This window comes from Mauremys mutica, chromosome 17 (assembly GCF_020497125.1).
Source record: "Mauremys mutica isolate MM-2020 ecotype Southern chromosome 17, ASM2049712v1, whole genome shotgun sequence".
NCBI classification, from domain to species: Eukaryota; Metazoa; Chordata; order Testudines; family Geoemydidae; genus Mauremys; species Mauremys mutica.
The window spans coordinates 6,551,003-6,570,247 of NC_059088.1; the positions used below are offsets into that span (position 1 = coordinate 6,551,003).

General features: G+C 71.9%; 2 protein-coding genes across 4 annotated transcripts in view; one reads left to right on the forward strand and one right to left on the reverse strand.

Annotated features, from left to right (window-relative positions):
* Nucleotides 1-819: 819 nt before the first annotated feature.
* On the forward strand, nucleotides 820-6,826 carry LOC123351624 (platelet-activating factor acetylhydrolase IB subunit alpha1-like). The gene is made up of 6 exons (XM_044991108.1): nucleotides 820-956; nucleotides 1,739-1,833; nucleotides 3,880-3,969; nucleotides 4,067-4,183; nucleotides 6,307-6,429; nucleotides 6,510-6,826. Exons 2-6 carry the CDS (start codon nucleotides 1,753-1,755, stop codon nucleotides 6,774-6,776), a joined length of 678 nt encoding a protein of 225 aa, XP_044847043.1. The 5' UTR covers nucleotides 820-956; nucleotides 1,739-1,752; the 3' UTR covers nucleotides 6,777-6,826.
* Nucleotides 6,827-7,585: 759 nt separating this feature from the next.
* LOC123351591 (protein capicua homolog) overlaps nucleotides 7,586-19,245 on the reverse strand; it is a 29,425-nt gene continuing 17,765 nt past the window's right edge. For 2 of the 3 annotated variants that reach the window (XM_044991047.1, XM_044991046.1), the window contains exons 11-21: nucleotides 17,838-18,972; nucleotides 17,537-17,724; nucleotides 17,334-17,464; nucleotides 17,072-17,256; nucleotides 13,475-13,714; nucleotides 12,573-13,021; nucleotides 11,792-12,045; nucleotides 11,472-11,626; nucleotides 10,769-10,900; nucleotides 10,338-10,469; nucleotides 7,586-8,790 (exon numbers count right to left, since the gene is read on the reverse strand). In XM_044991047.1, coding sequence (XP_044846982.1) covers nucleotides 8,495-8,790; nucleotides 10,338-10,469; nucleotides 10,769-10,900; nucleotides 11,472-11,626; nucleotides 11,792-12,045; nucleotides 12,573-13,021; nucleotides 13,475-13,714; nucleotides 17,072-17,256; nucleotides 17,334-17,464; nucleotides 17,537-17,724; nucleotides 17,838-18,972 — 3,297 coding nt within the window. In that variant the 3' untranslated portion in view covers nucleotides 7,586-8,494. The remainder of the gene's footprint in view (nucleotides 8,791-10,337; nucleotides 10,470-10,768; nucleotides 10,901-11,471; nucleotides 11,627-11,791; nucleotides 12,046-12,572; nucleotides 13,022-13,474; nucleotides 13,715-17,071; nucleotides 17,257-17,333; nucleotides 17,465-17,536; nucleotides 17,725-17,837; nucleotides 18,973-19,245) is intronic. The other variant, XM_044991048.1, reaches the window with a different exon arrangement.

Sequence of the window (19,245 nt, forward strand, 5' to 3'; positions counted from 1 at the left end):
ATCCTAAGCCAGCCCGGCAGTGCAGACTGGCCATTCCCCGCATCTGCTTTCCACACGTGGCAGAGGCCCCGCTGAGATGAGAACGAGCATGGCCCAGGGCGGCTGCTGAAGGCGCTTTTCTCTGCAGCAGGTTTGTGAGGCTTAAACCCCTCCTGGGGCTCATCTGGGCTGCGAGTTCAAGAGATGGGATCTCCCGGAAGCAGTTCCCATCAGAAAGTCTCCTTGCCACTCGCTCCTGCGGCGTCGGCGTCGGTTCATCTGCCAGCATTTAGGAGCCCCGGCGTGGCTCCTATTTCCGCACGTGCCACTGCCGATTTATTTCTACGGGGCCCAGCGCTGCAGTGACGGACGGACCTTGTACGGCTGCTGCTGTGGCTCTGCCCAGGGAACCCATCGCAGAGATACGTGGGCCTGACAGCGCCGGGGGGAGGAGCCGGCAGATCCCAGCGCTTTCTGCACAGGCCACTGCGTCCCCTGAGCTGCACCCGCTTTTCGGCAGGTTCATGGCAGCTTCCCCGCCCGTAGGGGTCGGGCCGGGCCCGGCCGCTCCCCTGCAGCCGGTCTAAGGGCGACTGGGAGCTCCGAGTAACAGCCCCCCAGAGCACACCCAGTCCGGGCCGAGTCCCGAGCGGGGCGCGCAGGGCAGCTGTGGGGGGGTGATGAGAACAGCCAGAGTCACACGAAGGCTGCATTCAGGGGTAGGGGGGTGCTGGGAACAGCCGGGCTCTGGTGGGGAGGGTAAAGGGAAGAGCCGGAAGCAGGGGAGGGAGGTGCTGGGAACAGCCGGACTGGCTCATACCATCTCCGCGCGGCGGTGGGGGGGTGCACTTCCTCCCAGCCCTCCCCTGTCACATGGTTCCGCCCAGGCTGCCCGCTGCTCCCCGACGCAGAGTGAACGTGCGGGCGGCTGCGGCGGCTCCGGAACCATTCGCTCCCCTCCCCCGCCAGCCTCTTAGGTGAGCCTCCCCCCGGCCCAGGGGAATGGTACCGCCCGCATGCATGGGGGGGCTCAGCGTGGATCTAACCATTATACCCACAGGAGGGTAGGAGAAGGGGAACCAGCCCCCTTTCTCTCCCTCCCCCCCATGGTCTTACCCATTCTACCTGCGGGGGGGGGGCTCGAGGGGCGGACCAAACCATTGTCCCCATGGGGGGATGGATTAAACCCCCTTCCGGGGGACCCTCCGGGGCGGACCAAACCATTATCCTTTATGGGGGGGCTCAGCCCCCTTCCCCATACGCTAGACTGGGAACTGAGTTTGACACCGCCCCGCATGAACCTGAGGAGTACGGATCAGTCAATATACACCGAGGGGGGGGGGGGACGGATCAGCTCCCCTCTAAAAGGAATGGTATCTCCCACGCTGCATGGGATCTGGGGGGATGGACCCAACCATTATCCCATGTAAGGGGGTATGATCTAGCTGAGAAACTTACAGCCTCCTTGAAAATGGTACCGTCCGTGGGTGGGCTGAGTGGATTCAACCATTATCCTCGGGCATGGGTAGAATGGACCCATCCCCCTATCCCAGGGAATGGTATTGTCCACCCTGCATAGGACTTGAGGGTGTAGACTCTACCATTGTCCCACATGGCGGGAGGCTATAAGGGGACCAACCCCCCCCATCCTCTGGCAATGGTACTGCGTCCCCCGAGGTCCATGGGGGTCTGGGCAGAACCATTATCAGAGTGGGGGGGGGGGGATTTGCTGACCTGACCTGCTGGCTTTGCCTCCTAGGAGCTTCCAGAACCATGAGTGACGGGGACAAGAACCCGGCCAGCACCCCCACGCCGCTGGCCGACGTGCAGGGGGACGGGCGCTGGCTGGCGCTGGTGGGTCGGCGCCGTGCGGACCCCCTGCCCCCCCCCACGGGGACCCTGCACAGACATCCCCTGCCCCCCCCATGAGGACCCCCTGCCCCACGGAGGGTGCTGCACAGACACCCCCTGCTCCGCCTCGCCCCCCAGGGACCCTGCACGGACACCCCCCGCCCCCCAGGAACCCCGCTGCCCTGCCCCACGGGGGGTGCTGCACAGACACCCCCTGTCCCATGGACACCCCCTGCCCCGCCATGCCCCACGGGGACCCTGCACAGACATCCCCCCAGGAACTCCCCTGCCCTGCCCCGCCCCACAGTGGGTGTTGCACAGACCCCTCTGCCCCACGGGGACCCCCTGCCCCGCCACATGGACACCCCCTGCCCTGCCCCACAAGGACCCTGCACAGAGCCCTCCTGCCCTACGGGGACCCCATGCCCCATGGGGGGTGCTGCATGGACACCCCTTGCCCCACCCCACGGCGACATTAATGATCTGGCGGATGGCGTGGGCTGCACCCTCAGCAAGTTTGCAGCTCACACTAAACTGGGAGGAGTGGTTGATACGCTGGAGGGTAGGGACAGGATTCAGAGGGACCTAGACAAATTAGAGGATTGGGCCAAAAGAAACCTGATGAGGTTCAACAAGGACAAGTGCAGAGTCCTGCACTTAGGATGGAAGAATCCCATGAACTGCTCCAGACGAGGGACCGAGCGGCTCAGCAGCAGTTCTGCAGAAAAGGACCTGGGGGTTACAGTGGACGAGAAGTGGATATGAATCAGCAGTTGCCCTTGTTGCCAAGAAGGCTAACGGCATTTTGGGCTGTATTAGTGGGGGCATTGCCAGCAGGTCGAGGGACGTGATCATTCCCCTCTATTCGGCACTGGTGAGGCCTCATCTGGAGTCCTGGGTCCAGTTTTGGGCCCCACACTACAAGGAGGATGTGGAAAAATTGGAGAGAGTCCAGCGGAGGGCAACGAAAATGCTTAGGGGGCTGGAGCACATGTCTTATGAGGAGAGACTGAGGGAACTGGGATTGTTTAGTCTGCAGAAGAGAAGAATGAGGGGGGATTTGATAGCTGCTTTCAACTACCTGAAGGGGGGTTCCAAAGAGGCTGGATCTAGACTGTTCTCAGTGGTAGAAGATGACAGAACAAGGAGCAATGGTCTCAAGTTGCAGTGGGGGAGGTTTAGGTTGGATATTAGGAAACACTATGTCACTAGGAGGGTGGTGAAGCACTGGAATGGGTTCCCCAGGGAGGGGGTGGAATCTCCTTCCTTAGAGGTTTTTAAGGTCAGGCTTGACAAAGCCCTGGCTGGGATGATTTAGTTGGGGTTGGTCCTGCTTTGAGCAGGGGGTTGGACTAGATGACCTCCTGAGGTCCCTTCCAACCCTGAGATTCTGTGATTCTATGACCCTGCACAGACACCCCCTGCCCCACCCCACAGGGACCCTGCACAGACAGCCCCTGCCCTGCCCCACGGGGAGTGCCACACGGCCATGCCCTGCCCCACCCCACAGGGACCCTGCCCCGCCCCACAGGGACCCTGCACAGACACCCCCTGCCCCACCCCACAGGGACCCTGCACAGACAGCCCCTGCCCTGCCCCACGGGGAGTGCCACACGGCCATGCCCTGCCCCACCCCACAGGGACCCTGCCCCACCCCACAGGGACCCTGCACAGACACCCCCTGCCCCACCCCACAGGGACCCTGCACAGACACCCCCTGCCCTGCCCCACAGGGAGTGCCACACGGACACCCCTGCCCTGCCCCATGGGGACCCTGCACAGACACCCCCACCCCGCCCCATGGGGACCCTGCACAGACACCCCCGTCCTGCCCCATGGGGAGCGCCACACGGCCATGCCCTGCCCTACCCCACAGGGGCTGCATTGGTGGCGGGTGAGGGGTCCCCGTGCAGCTGGCCCCATGCCCCACCCCACAGCGGCCACATCCCAGCACTGGGCCTGTCAGCCTGTGAGGGAGAGTCTCTGCCTGACACAGGCTCTGGGGCCCATCTGCCCCCCAGCCCTGCCTGACCCCATCTGCCCCCCCAGCACCATCGCTTCATCGCGGACAGCAAGGACAAGGAGCCCGAGGTCGTGTTCATCGGGGACGCCCTGGTGCAGCTGCTCCAGCAGTTTGAGGTGAGCCCCCCGCTCGCCCTGGCCCTGCAGGCTGGGGGGGCCACACAGGGACCACGGCCCCCCCCAGGGCCCCAGCTCTGACTCTCTCTCCCCCCAGATCTGGCGCGAGCTCTTCTCCCCGCTGCACGCGCTCAACTTCGGCCTGGGGGGCGACGGGACGCAGCACGTGCTCTGGCGGCTGCAGCAGGGCGAGATGCAGCACATCCGGCCCAAGGTGCGGGACCGGTGCTGGGGGGAGCCGGGCACTGGGGCCGAGGTGAATGGGGGGGAGGGGGCACTGACAAGGTGGCAGGGGAATGGGATGTGGGGGGTGGGGGCGCTGATAGGGGCAGGTGAATGGGATGTGGGGGGCGGGGGGCACTGACGGGGGCAGGTGGCAGGTGAATGGGATGTGGGGGGCGGGGGCGCTGACAGGGGGCAGGTGGCAGGTGAATGGGATGGGGGGTGGGGGGGCGCTGACAGGGGGCAGGTGAATGGGATGTGGGGGGCGGGGACGCTGATAGGGGGCAGGTGAATGGGATGGGGGGGCGGGGACGCTGATAGGGGGCAGGTGAATGGGATGTGGGGGGCGGGGACGCTGATAGGGGGCAGGTGGCAGGTGAATGGGATGGGGGGGCGGGGGCGCTGATAGGGGGCAGGTGGCAGGGGAATGGGATGTGGGGGGTGGGGGCGCTGACAGGGGGCAGGTGGCAGGGGAATGGGATGTGGGGGGTGGGGGCGCTGATAGGGGGCAGGTGAATGGGATGTGGGGGGCGGGGACGCTGATAGGGGGCAGGTGAATGGGATGGGGGGGACGCTGATAGGGGGCAGGTGAATGGGATGGGGGGGCGGGGGCGCGGATAGGGGGCAGGTGGCAGGTGAATGGGCTGTGGGGGGCGGGGGCGCTGAAAGGGCGCAGGTGGCAGGTGAATGGGATGTGGGGGGCGGGGGGCGCTGATAGGGGGCAGGTGGCAGGTGAATGGGCTGTGGGGGGCGGGGGGCGCTGATAGGGGGCAGGTGAACGGGCTGTGGGGGGCAGGGGCGCTGACGGGGCAGGTGAATGGGATGTGGGGGGCGGGGACGCTGAGAGGGGGCAGGTGAATGGGATGTGGGGGGCGGGGGGCACTGACGGGGGCAGGTGGCAGGTGAATGGGATGTGGGGGGCGGGGACGCTGATAGGGGCAGGGGGCAGGTGAATGGGATGGGGGGGCGGGGATGCTGATGGGGGAAGTTGGCAGGTGAATGGGATGGGGGGTGGGGGACGCTGATAGGGGGCAGGTGGCAGATGAATGGGATGTGGGGGGCGGGGACGCTGATAGGGGGCAGGTGGCAGGTGAATGGGATGTGGGGGGCGGGGGACGCTGATTGAGGGCAGGTGAATGGGATGTGGGGGACGCTGATAGGGGGCAGGTGGCAGGTGAATGGGATATGGGGGGTGGGGGATGCTGATGGGGGGCAGGTGAATGGGATGTGGGGGGCGGGGGATGCTCATAGGGGGCAGGTGAATGGGATGTGGGGGCGGGGGATGCTGATAGGGGGGCAGGTGGCAGGTGAATGGGATGTGGGGGGCGGGGGTGCTGATAGGGGGCAGGTGAATGGGATGTGGGGGGCGGGATGCTGATGGGGGGCAGGTGAATGGGATGTGGGGGGCGGGGGATGCTGATAGGGGGGCAGGTGAATGGGATGTGGGGGGCGGGGGATGCTGATAGGGGGGCAGGTGGCAGGTGAATGGGATGTGGGGGGCGGGGGTGCTGATAGGGGGCAGGTGAATGGGATGTGGGGGCGGGGGATGCTGATGGGGGCAGGTGGCAGGTGAATGGGATGTGGGGGGCAGGGGCGCTGATAGGGGGCAGGTGAATGGGATGTGGGGGGCGGGGGATGCTGATGGGGGGCAGGTGACTGGGATGTGGGGGGCGGGGGATGCTGATGGGGGGCAGGTGGCAGGTGAATGGGATGTGGGGGGCGGGGGATGCTGATGGGGGCAGGTGGCAGGTGAATGGGATGTGGGGGCGGGGGATGCTGATGGGGGGCAGGTGAATGGGATGTGGGGGGCGGGGGATGCTGATGGGGGCAGGTGGCAGGTGAATGGGATGTGGGGGGGCGGGGGCGCTGATAGGGGGCAGGTGAATGGGATGTGGGGGGTGGGGAGCGCTGATAGGGGGCAGGTGGCAGGTGAATGGGAGGGGGGGCGGGGACACTGATAGGGGGCAGGTGAATGGGATGTGGGGGGCGCTGATAGGGGGCAGGTGAATGGGATGGGGGGGAGCTGAGGGGATGAGGCCCCCGGCGTAGGGGGCTGGTCCTGGGGCCTCCCTGGGGGGCAGGCGCCGTCCCCGCTCACGCCTGGCCTCCCGGCAGATCGTGGTCGTCTGGGTGGGCACCAATAACCACGGGCACACGGCCGAGCAGGTGGCGGGCGGCATCGAGGCCATTGTCCGGCTCCTGCAGCAGCAGCAGCCGCAGGCGCGTGTGGTGGTGCTGGTGAGTAGGGGGCACAGTGTGTGCGGGGGGGGGGGATGGGGCCGCTCCACCGGGCCTGACGGCGCCACGTCTCCCCCCAGGGCCTGCTGCCCCGCGGCCAGGGCCCCAACCCGCTGCGGGAGAGGAACCGGCGGGTGAACGAGCTGCTGCAGGCCCGGCTGCCGCGGCTGCCCAACGCCTGCTTCCTGGACGCTGACCCCGGCTTCGTGCACTCGGACGGCGCCATCAGCCACCACGACATGTACGACTACCTGCACCTGAGCCGGCACGGCTACGCCCGCCTGTGCCCGCGGCTGCACGCGCTGCTGCTGCGCCTGCTGGGGGAGCGCCAGGGGGCCGGGCCCTGAGCCGCCGCCGCCGCTGGGGAGCGCCAGGGGGCCGGGCCCTGAGCCGCCGCCGCCGCCGGGGAGCGCCAGGGGGCCGGGCCCTGAGCCGCCGCCGCCGCCGGGGAGCGCCAGGGGGCCAGGCCCTGAGCCGCCAACACCCACCCACCCACCCACGGCTCCCCGCCCCCTGCACCACCACAACCATCCGGCTGCCCAGGGCCCCCTGCACCCGCGTGGGCATTAAACACTGATTTGCCATCTGCCGGCTGGAGGCCGATTCTTTGCCTGGCCCCGTGGGATGGGGGGAGGCTGGGGGGGGTGACATGGACCCGAGATGTGGGGTCCAGAGGTCCCACATGCAGGGCTGGGGGGGGCAGGCTCCCGGGGAGGGGGTGACAGACACAGGTTTGCTGGTGGGGGACAGAGCGTTGGGGGTGTGGGACGGGACGACCAGCTGGGCCAAGCCAGAGCCCCCGAGGGGGCCTGTGGGCAGGGCCGCCCAGAGGATTCGGGGGGCCTGGGGTCTTCAGCGGTGGGTCCTTCACTCGCTCCGGGTGTGTTCGCCGGCACTGAAGGAGCCGCCAAAAACTCTCGAGGGGCTATTGCCCCCCTTTCCCCCCCCCCCACCGGGCGGCCCTGCCAGCGGGTGGGGGACAGAGCCTGATTTATCGCTGGCCCCCTAGGCAGCTGGAGGTCAGGGGGCGGAGCCCGGCACAGTCCCCACCCCCAGCATGGCAGGGGGCGGAGCCCGGCACAGTCCCCACCCCCGGCATGGCAGGGGGCGGAGCCCGGCAGGCAGAGGCTGACACAAACCAGGAGCACATCAGGTCTCAAAATATTTAACATTATTAAAAGTCGTCACTTTCCAGGTGTCCATGTCCCCCCCGCAGTTCCCACGGTGACAGAGGCGGGGCCAGTAGCCTGCAATGGGTGGGTCTGGGTGCCACCATGGGGATGGGGGGGAGCCACTGGCATAGCAGAGCAGACCATCCTAGCTGGGGGCAGGGGGGGGAGGCAGGAGCACCTGTGGTGGAGCAGACCATCCCGGCTTCGGGGGGGGAGGCGCTGGCATCCGTGGTGGAGCAGACCATCGCGCCTGTGGGGGGCAGGCGCTGGTGCCCATGGTGGAGCAGACCATCCTGGCTGAGGGGGTGGCGGGGTGCAGGTGCTGGTACCCGTGGCGGAGCAGACCATCCTGGCTGGGGGAGGCAGATGCTGATGCCCATGGCGGAGCAGACCATCCTGGCTGGGGGGGGGGGCCGGAGCTGGTGCCCGTGGCAGAGCAGACCACCCTGGCCGGGAGGGGGGGGGACAGGCGCTGGTGCCCATGGCGCTGGTGCCCATGGTGGAGCAGACCATCCTGGCTGCGGGGGGCAGGCGCTGGTGCCCATGGTGGAGCAGACCATCCTGGCTGCGGGGGGCAGGCGCTGGTGCCCATGGCGGAGCAGACCATCCTGGCTGCGGGGGGCAGGCGCTGGTGCCCATGGTGGAGCAGACCATCCTGGCTGCGGGGGGCAGGCGCTGGTGCCCATGGCGCTGGTGCCCATGGCGGAGCAGACCATCCTGGCTGTGGGAGGCAGGCGCTGGTGCCCGTGGCGGAGCAGACCATCCTTGCAGGGGGGCGCTGCAGTCCATGGCGGAGTGGACCATCCCGGGGGAGCCAGTCAGGCCGGGGTGTAGCAGGAAGGCGGGCGAAGCTCCCAGAATGCTTTGCTTCCAGCCGTGCCGCTCAAGGCCCTTCATCTGCTGCTGCCTGTGGCGCCCCCCGGGGGAGACGTCTGGCTATTGTCCCAGCTGGTGCTGCCACCAGCCTCCGCCCCTGGGTCCGAGTCCTGGGGGGGCGCAGGCTCCGGGGGCTGCCCCTCCGCGGCACCTCCACTGCCCGGGCCCCCCGGCTCGGGTGTGCTGGGCGCCTGCTCTGTGGGGGTGGCCGCCTGCATGATTTTCTGCCGCACCTCGCGGATCTTCAGCTGCAGGCAGACCTTGGTGGGGAAGATGTCGGAGTAGCGGGCCTGGAACGCGGCCGTGGCCTGGGCTGCGGGAGACGAGACATCACGTCAGTGACGTGGGGCCAGGTTCCAGGGGGACCCCTCGCCGGCGCTGGGACGCGGCCCCTGTGGAGCGGAGGCCGGTTCCACGGGGACCCCTCGCCGGCGCCGGGACGCGGCCCCTGTGGGGCGGAGGCCGGTTCCACGGGGACCCCTCGCCGGCGCCGGGACGCGGCCCCTGTGGGGCAGAAGCCGGTTCCAGGGGGACCCCTCGCCGGCGCCGGGACGCGGCCCCTGTGGGGCGGAGGCCGGTTCCACGGGGACCCCTCGCCGGCGCCGGGACGCGGCTCCTGTGGAGCGGAGGCCGGTTCCACAGGGACCCCTCGCCGGCGCCGGGACGTGGCCCCTGTGGGGCGGAGGCCGGTTCCACGGGGACCCCTCGCCGGCGCCGGGACGCGGCTCCTGTAGGGCAGAGGCCGGTTCCAGGGGGACCCCTCGCCGGCACAGAGATGTGGCCCCTGTGGGGCGGGGGCCAGTTCGGTGGGGACCCTTCGCCAGCGCGCGCTGGGGGGTGGCCAAGGTGGGGCCACAGAGCAGTTTGGTACAGGACACGAAGGAGATACCTGCGTCCCACAGCGCTGGGCTACAGAATTGCCGGGGCTGGAACTAGCCGGGACACGGGGTCCTGCCCCACTCCTGGAGCCCACAATTGTTCCTACATTACACCAGGAGATACCCTATGGCACTCCCTACGGAGCCCCCGGCCCCGCTCCCTGCCCCACGGTGCCCCCTAGGGAGCCCCCGGCCCTGCTCCCTGCCCCACGGTGCCCCCTAGGGAGCCCCTCGCCCCGCTCCCTGCCCCACGGTGCCCCCTACGGAGCCCCTCGCCCTGCTCCCTGCCCCACGGTGCCCCCTACGGAGCCCCTCGCCCTGCTCCCTGCCCCACTGTGCCCCCTACGGAGCCCCCGGCCCCGCTCCCTGCCCCACCGTGCCCCCTAGGGAGCCCCTCGCCCCGCTCCCTGCCCCACAGTGCCCCCTACGGAGCCCCCGGCCCCGCTCCCTGCCCCACGGTGCCCCCTACGGAGCCCCCGGCCCCGCTCCCTGCCCCACGGTGCCCCCTACGGAGCCCCCGGCCCCGCTCCCTGCCCCACGGAGCCCCCTAGGGAGCCCCCGGCCCCCCTCCCTGCCCCACAGTGCCCCCTAGGAAGCCCGTCGCCCCGCTCCCTGTCCCACGGTGCCCCCTACGGAGCCCCCGGCCCCGCTCCCTGCCCCACAGTGCCCCCTAGGGAGTCCGTCGCCCCGCTCCCTGCCCCACGGTGCCCCCTACGGAGCCCCTGGCCCCGCTCCCTGCCCCACAGTGCCCCCTAGGGAGCCCGTCGCCCCACTCCCTGCCCCACAGTGCCCCCCACGGGGCCCCTGGCCCCTCTCCCTGCCCCACGGGGCCCCCTAGGGAGCCCCTGGCCCCACTCCCTGCCCCACAGTGCCCCCTAGGGAGCCCCTGGCCCCGCTCCCTGCCCCACAGGGCCCCCTAGGGAGCCCCTGGCCCCACTCCCACAGCACAGCGCCCCCTGGCAGTGGCCCCGGCAGCACTGACCTGAGGGGAAGAAGCCGTGGTCCTGGAAGAGCTGCATGACCAGCGCCCGCCTCTGGTCCAGGGTCCGGCGCAGCGACGAATACGGGACCTTCTCGTACTCCAGCTCCCCCAGCACATCCTCCGCCTCCGCGCCTGGGGGGGAGGGGCCATGAGCCTCTGCCCCGCCCCTTCCTGCTGGCAACGCCCCTTCCCGCCGCAGGGTGAGCCCCGCCCCTTCCTGGCACCCCGCCCCAGGGTGAGCCCCGCCCCTTCCTGCTGCCCTGCCCCAGGGAGCCCCGCCCCTTCCTGCTGCCCCGCCCCTTCCTGGCACCCCCACCCCAGGGTGAGCCCCGCCCCTTCCTGCTGCCCCACCCCTTCCCCCAGGCCACACCCCAGCCCCGCCCCATCATTCCAGCTCTGCCCCCCGGCCGGGCCCCGCCCCCAGGCCTCACCTGTCTTGTCGAAGGTGAAGATGTCGCCCTCGCACTTGGCGCTCTTGGGCGTGTTGGGCTCCGAGCTGCAGCTCGAGCGGCGCCGCATCTTCCGCTTGGGCGAGACGGGGTCCTCGGTGGAGGAGTCCAGGTCTGGGGGAGGCCGAAGGGTTAATGAGTCTCCCATCCCCTCCTGCCTGGGGCCTCTGCCCCCCCGAGCCTGCTGGGGCCCCTCACTCCCGCCCTGCCACCCCCCGCTGCCCCTCACTCCCGCCCCGCCACCCCCCGCTGCCCCAGCCCCCCGCTGCCCCTCACTGCCGACCCGCCGACCCCCCAGTGCCCCTCACTCCCGCCCCGCTGCCCCCGGTGCCCCTCACTCCCGCCCCTCAGCCCCCCGCCCACCAGTGCCCCTCACTCCCACCCCACCACCCCCCGGTGCCCCAGCCTCCCCGTGCCCCTCACTCCCGCCCCCCGGGTGCCCCTCACTCCCGCCCCTCAGCCCACCGTGCGCCGGTGCCCCTCACTCCCCACCCGCCCCCCCCGCTGCCCCCGCCCCCCACGCGCCCCTCACTCCCGCCCCTCAGCCCCCCGCACGCCAGTGCCCCTCACTCCCCCGCCGCCCCGCCCGCTGCCCCCGCCCCCCCCGCGCCCCTCACTCCCGCCCCGCTGCCCCCGGTGCCCCTCACTCCCGCCCCCCGGTGCCCCTCACTCCCGCCCCCCGCACCGGTGGAGTTCTTGCGTTTCTTGCGGTAGCTGCCCAGGATGGCGCGGGGCGACGTGGCCAGCGACTGCAGCGTGGGCGAGGGCAGAACCTCCTCGGGCTTGAACTCGGGCAGCTCGGCGAATCGCTCCTCGAAATCCACCTCGGACAGAACCCTGCTGGGGGAGGGGCGGGGCGCGTCACGCACCGGCTCTCCCGGACGCCGGGGTTCCCTCCTCTCCCCCCAGCCTGACCCCAGGAGCGAGAGTCCCCTGACCCCGGCCTTGACTCCTAGGCCATGTGACCCCTGACCCCAAGTGACCCCCGACCCCCACGTCACTCACTTGTCCACCGAGTCGAAGGTTTTCTTCAGCGGTGGGGGCCGGACCTTCACCTTCTTGCCGCCCGCCCCCTCCTTGCGCTCGGGGCCCTCGGCCGCCCCGGGGGTGGGACCTGCCCCCCGGGACCCCTCCCCAGAGCCAGCGGGGGCGGGGCTGAGCGCAGAGGACGACGAGGGGCCGGCAGCGGGGGCTGGGGCTTCAGGGCGGCTCTCAGGACCCGGGACCCTCCAGTCGGGAGAGACGGGCCCCCGGGGGGTCTGCGGGGGACAGAAGCGTTAGCACCAGGGGCAGGAATGGCCTTGAGGGAGGGGTGGTTCGGGGGAGATCAGGGAGTAATGGGGGACAGGAGGGGATGGGGGGGGTCACTCACCAACTCGGGGCCCTTCCCCCCAGGGGGCAGTGGGGGGGGCAGGGGGATGGGGGGGGTCACTCACCGTCTCAGGCCCTTGTCCCCCAGGGGGCAGTGGGTGGGGGGGGCAGGGGGATGGGGCGGGTCACTCACCGTCTCAGGCCCCTTGTCCCCCAGGGGGCAGGGGGGGGGGGGGGCAGGGGGAAGATGGGGGGGTCGCTCACCGTCTCAGGCCCCTTGTCCCCCAGGGGGCAGTGGGGGGGGCAGGGGGATGGGGGGGTCACTCACCGTCTCGGGGCCCTTGTCCCCCAGGGGGCAGTGGGTGGGGGGGGCAGGGGGATGATGGGGGGGTCGCTCACCGTCTCGGGCCCTTGCCCCCCAGGGGGCAGTGGGGGGGTGGGGGTGGGGGCAGGGGGATGTGGGGGGGTCGCTCACCGTCTCGGGCCCCTTGTCCCCCAGGGCAGCTCCGGGGGCGCTCGCCGGCTCTCTGGGTGTTCGTTCCTCACTGGGCCCTGGCGCTGCCTCCCGCTGGCTCCAGCCCTCACCGCTCTCAGCCTCAGGCGCTGGGTGCTGGGGGGGCACGGGCGAGGGGGGGCGCCCATCCCAGCTCTCCGGCTCTGGAGCTGGCCCGGGCTGGGGGGGCTGGGGCGGGGAGGAGGGGGCAGGTGGCTCCGGAGGCTCCCTGGGGCTCTCCAGCTCCCGGGGGACGCGGGGGGGCCCCCCGGGCTCCATCTGCTGCCCCCCCAGAGGCCGGGCGGGGCCGGGGGGCGGGGCCGACTCGTAGGAGCCCACAGGGATGCTGGCGATGGCGGCCTTCACCTTCTGGGGGGGCTTCGGCGGGGGGCGCAGGGACCGGGCAGGCGCTGGGGGGAAGGCGAGGGGCCCTGTGGGGTGGGGGGGGAGAGAGAGAGAGTGATGGGGGACCGGGGGGCCACAGGACCTCCCATTCACCCCCCCCCCAAAGCTCAGCTCCCGTTCCATACCCATGAGGGTGGAGCCTACCCCACTCCCACCCCATAACTCTGCCCCCAGCCCATACCCATAAGAATCTGCCCAGCTCAGCCCCGCCCCCCATTCCAAAGCCCCGCCCCCCATTCCATAGCCCCGCCCCCCATTCCACAGCCATGTGGTTGGGGACCTGCCAAACTCGCCTCCTGTTCTATGTCCCACCCACATTCTGTGGTTACAGACCAGCCCCGCCCCCTGTTCCATAGCCCCGCCCCCATTCTGTGGCCCTGTGGGTGGGGCCCTGCCCAGCCCCGCCCCCTGTTCCATAGCCCCGCCCCCATTCTGTGGCCCTGTGGGTGGGGCCCCGCCCAGCCCCGCCCCATTCATACCCATGGGTCCAGGCCCCATTGTGCCCTGGCTGCCGGCACTGCTCCCCTTGGGCAGGATGGGGGCAGGGACGGGGCTGGCCACGCTGTAGACGAGACCGTGGGCGGGTGATGGGATGGGGCCGGCACTCGGGGGGCCGGGGTAGATGGCCGTGATCACCGGGCCGCTGCAGGAGGGGGGCAGCTGGGGGCTGGGCAGCGGGGAAACCCCCACCTGCCCCGGGGCCAGCAGGGGGCTCTGCCCTGGGGAGAGAAACGCCAAGGGTGAGATGGACGGACCCGCCCTGGACCCCGTCCAGCGCCACCCCCCAACCCAGCCCCCCGCCCCCATCCAGCGTCATCCCCCCAACCCATCCCCCCACCCCCATCCAGCACCACCCCCCCAACCCAGCCCCCCGCCCCCATCCAGCGCCATCCCCCCCAACCCAGCCCCCCGCCCCCATCCAGCGCCAACACCCCCATCCAGCCCCCCGCCCCCATCCAGCGCCATCCCCCCCAACCCAGCCCCCCGCCCCCATCCAGCGCCATCCCCCCCAACCCAGCCCCCCGCCCCCATCCAGCGCCAACCCCCCCACCCAGCCCCCCGCCCCCCTCCACCACCAACCCCCCAACACCCCCAACCCAGCCCCCCGCCCCATCCAGCGCCAACACCCCCATCCAGCCCCCCGCCCCCATCCAGCACCATCCCCCCAACACCCCCAATCCAGCCCCCCGCCCCCGTCCAGCACCATCCCCCCATCCAGCACCATCCCCCCAACCCCCCCAACCCAGCCCCCCGCCCCCATCCAGCACCATCCCCCCCAACACCCCCAACCGAGCCCCCCGCCCCCATCCAGCACCATCCCCCCCATCCAGCACCAGCCCCCCGCCCCCATCCAGCACCATCCCCCCCACCCCAGCCCCCCGCCCCCATCCAGCACCATCCCCCCATCCAGCACCATCCCCCCAACCCCCCCAACCCAGCCCCCCGCCCCCATCCAGCACCATACCCCCCAACACCCCCAACCCAGCCCCCCGCCCCCATCCAGCACCATCCCCCCCAACACCCCCCACCCAGCCCCCCGCCCCCATCCAGCACCATCCCCCCCAACCGAGCCCCCCGCCCCCATCCAGCACCAGCCCCCCGCCCCCATCCAGCACCCTCCCCCCCATCCAGCACCAGCCCCCCAACTCCCCCAACCCAGCCCCCCGCCCCCATCCAGCGCCACCCCCCCAACACCCCCAACCCAGCCCCCCGCCCCCATCCAGCGCCATCCCCCCAACACCCCCAACCCAGCCCCCCGCCCCCATCCAGCACCATCCCCCCAACACCCCCAACCCAGCCCCCCGCCCCCATCCAGCGCCATCCCCCCCAACCCAGCCCCCCGCCCCCATCGAGCGCCATCCCCCCCAACCCAGCCCCGCGCGCCCATACTGCTACATCGCCCCCAACCCAGCACCATCGCCCCCATCCAGCACCATCGCCCCCATCCAGCACCATCCCCCCAACCCCCCCAACCCAGCCCCCCGCCCCCATCCAGCACCATCCCCCCCAACCCAGCCCCCCCATCCAGCACCATCCCCCCAACACCCCCAACCCAGCCCCCCGCCCCCATCCAGCACCATCCCCCCCAACCCAGCCCCCCGCCCCCATCCAGCGCCATCCCCCCCAACCCAGCCCCCCGCCCCCATCCCGCACCATCCCGCCCTACCCCGCCCCCCCATCCAGCACCAGCCCCCCAACACCCCCAACCCAGCCCCCCGCCCCCATCCAGCACCATCCCCCCAACACCCCCAACCCAGCCCCCCGCCACCCTCCCAGCACCATCCCCCCCAACCCAGCCCCCCGCCCCCATCCAGCACCATTCCCGCCCCACACCCCCAACCCAGCCCCCCGCCCCTATCCAGCACCATCCCTCCCAACACCCCCAACCCAGCCCCCTGCCCCCATCCAGCGCCATCCCCCCCAACCCTGCCGAGAGCCCCCTTCCCGCGCCATCACCCCCTTCCAGCCCCCCGCCCCCATCCAGCACCATCCCCCCAACACCCCCAACCCAGCCCCCCGCCCCCATCCAGCACCATCCCCCCAACACCCCCAACCCAGCCCCCCGCCCCCATCCAGCACCATCCCCCCCCACCCAGCCCCCCGCCCCCGTCCAGCACCATCCCCCCAACACCCCCAACCCAGCCCCCCGCCCCCATCCAGCACCATCCCCCCATCCAGCACCATCCCCCCAACCCAGCCCCCCGCCCCCATCCAGCACCATCCCCCCCAACACCCCCACCCGAGCCCCCCGCCCCCATCCAGCACCATCCCCCCCATCCAGCACCAGCCCCCCGCCCCCATCCAGCACCATCCCCCCCAACCCAGCCCCCCGCCCCCTTACAGCACCATCCCCCCATCCAGCACCATCCCCCCAACCCCCCCAACCCAGCCCCCCGCCCCCATCCAGCACCATCCCCCCCAACACCCCCAACCCAGCCCCCCGCCCCCATCCAGCACCATCCCCCCCAACACCCCCAACCCAGCCCCCCGCCCCCATCCAGCACCATCCCCCCCAACCGAGCCCCCCGCCCCCATCCAGCACCAGCCCCCCCCCCATCCAGCACCATCCCCCCCATCCAGCACCAGCCCCCCAACACCCCCAACCCAGCCCCCCCCCCCATCCAGCGCCACCCCCCCAACACCCCCAACCCAGCCCCCCGCCCCCATCCAGCGCCATCCCCCCAACACCCCCAACCCAGCCCCCCGCCCCCATCCAGCACCAACCCCCCACCACCCCCCACCCCGCCCCCCGCCCCCATCCAGCGCCATCCCCCCCTACCCAGCCCCCCGCCCCCCTCCAGCGCCATCCCCCCCAACCCAGCCCCCCGCCCCCATCCAGCACCATCGCCCCCAACCCAGCACCATCGCCCCCATCCAGCACCATCCCCCCAACCCCCCCAACCCAGCCCCCCGCCCCCATCCAGCACCATCCCCCCCACCCCACCCCCCCCATCCAGCACCCTCCCCCCAACCCCCCCAACCCAGCCCACCGCCCCCATCCAGCACCATCCCCCCAACACCCCCAACCCAGCCCCCCGCCACCCTCCCAGCACCATCCCCCCCAACCCAGCCCCCCGCCCCCATCCAGCACCATTCCCGCCCCACACCCCCAACCCAGCCCCCCGCCCCTATCCAGCACCATCCCTCCCAACACCCCCAACCCAGCCCCCTGCCCCCATCCAGCGCCATCCCCCCCAACCCAGCCCCCCGCCCCCATCCAGCACCATTCCCGCCCCACACCCCCAACCCAGCCCCCCGCCCCCATCCAGCACCATTCCCGCCCCACACCCCAAACCCTGCTCCCGTCTGGCACCAGCCCCCCGGCTGCAGCCCTGACCCAGCCCCCTGCCACCACCTGCTGCCAGCCCCTGTGCCCCCTGGTACCCCCAAACCAGCCCCACACAGGTCACCCAACCCAGTCCCAGCCCCTGTCCACCCCCCCACCATTTACCCAACCCAACTATCTGCCCCTCCCTGGTACCGACACACCAGCGCCAGCCCCACCAAACCCGGGGGGAGCAGGGGTCTGGATTGAATGTATCGCCCCCCCCCGCCATTCACAGCCCCACCCTTACCTGAGAGCAGCGGCTGCACAATGGCCGGCCCGCTGGGCCCGATGGCCGTGAAGCCCAGGGCCATGGGGGCCGGCCCCACAGGGGCCTGCACATAGGTGGCGGCGGGGGCGGCGCCAGGCTGCGAGGGGGAGGCCGAGGTGCCCAGGGTCAGCTGGTGCCCGCCTGTGGACTGCACATAGGTGATCCTGGGCAGAGAGGGGGGAGCGTTACTGGCAGGCGGGGGGGACACGGAGCCCTGCCCCCCCACTGCCCCGGTCCCTACCTGGTGGAGGAGGAGGGCAGCAGCACCTTCTGGGCTTGGCTGGGGGGTCCCACGAGGGCCGTGGCGGGGCTCAGGGGGGGCGCCAGGGCAGCGCTGTTCGGAGTGGAGGGCAGCGGCGTCAGCTGGATGATCTGGGGGGCAGAGCAGGGGGGTTAGAGGGACCCCCAAGCCGCCCCCCCCCCCCAGCACAGACACACACTCACCTTGCTGGCGGGCTGGGATCCGTTCTGCAGGGGCACCGGGAAGGGCGGCGCCACCTGGGCCATCGGGCCGGCCCCACCCCCGGGCCGCACCGTCACCTGGGGGGCTGCCACGGGCACCAGCACCTTCCCCTGCACCAGGTGGGCCGAGCCTCCGGGGCCCGGGGCCTGCACCGGAGACACCGACTGGGCTGGGGGGAAACAGGGGCGCATCAGGGCGGGGGGGGGTCCCTGCCCCACCCCACGCACCAGCCATCCCCTCCCCCCGAGCCAGCCAGGCCCCTGCCCCGGGCGCCCCCCTCACCTTTGGGCGCGGTGGAGACGACGGTGACGGCGGTGCTGGCGCTGCCGGGCCCGGGCTGGAGGATGGGCAGGCCGTGGGGCGCGGCGGCGAGGACCTTGCTGCTGGTGGGGGGCAGGGTGAAGTGGATGCTGGCGGCTCCGGCCCCTGCCCCCTTGCCCCCGGCCACCTGCAGCTGCTGGGGCAGGGTGGGCAGGATGTACTGCACCTGGGTGATGCCCCCTGCCTTGCCTGGCGCCCCCGACAGGAGGCCCTGGGGCTGCAGGATGCCCAGGGGCACCGGCCCGTTGGGGCCGGCCCCCGGGGGGTTCTGGGTAATGAACTGCACCGAGGGCTGTGGCGGCAGCACGGTCACGGGGGCCGGCCCGGCCGCCGCGCCCCCCGCCTGCCCCACCAGCACGTTGGTCACCACGTTTCCCGGGGCCGCCGGGGCCTTGCCCATCGGCCCGAGCACCAGGTGGGGGGAGGGGGCCTGGCTGGCGGGGGGCGGGGGCTTCTTGTCGGCGTAGAGCAGGCCGATGCGCCCCACGGGCACGGCCTCCGGCTTGGCCCCCCCCAGCACGGCCAGGGGCGGCGGGGCCGGCTCCGGGGCCAGGGGGCTGAGCAGGGGCCCGCCCTCGCCCGCGCCCCGGGGGAAGGGCTTGCTGGCGATGGGCACGGGGGTGCTGCTGACCGGCTTCACCACGTTGGTGACCACGGTGGAGGCGGCGCGCGCCAGGCCCGGCGCCCCCCCGCAGCCGCTGAGCGAGGGGGCGGGCACCAGCACGGTGCCGGGGGCCAGGCGCCCCGGCTCCGGCAGCACCAGCGCCTGCAGCACCCCCCCGGGGGAGGAGATGACCGAGGGCCCGGCAGCGCCCGGCTCGGCCCCCCCGGCGCCGTCCGCCTGCTTCCGGCGGTAGGCGGGGGCCAGCTTGGCAGGGGTGGGGGCAGGGGGCCGGGGCCCCCGTGAGTCCTGGGCCTTGAAAGGGCCGAGCGCCAGCGGGAAGGGGCTGTAGGGCTGGGCCGGGGGGGGCTGGTCGGGGCCGGGGGGCAGGTCTAGCTCAGGGGGGGCTGGTGGGCGGCAGGGAACGAAGGCGCCCGAGGAGGGGGGCAGCGGCGGGGAGCGGATCACCGGGGAGAAGAGCTTCCGCCCGAAGCCCTGGGGGCAGAGAGAGACACGGGGGGAGGTTAGGTACTGACCCCCACAGCCCCCCCCGTCCCCCATCAACCCCCCTGCCCCCCATCAACCCCCACTCAGCCCCTCCCTGCCCCCATCAACCCCCACACAGCCCCACAGCCCCCCCGTCCCCCATCAACCCCCCCTGCCCCTCCCAGCCCCTCCCTGCCCCCATCAACCCCCACACAGCCCCACAGCCCCTCCCTGCCCCCCACACAGCCCCACAGCCCCTCCCTGCCCCCCCACAGCCCCACA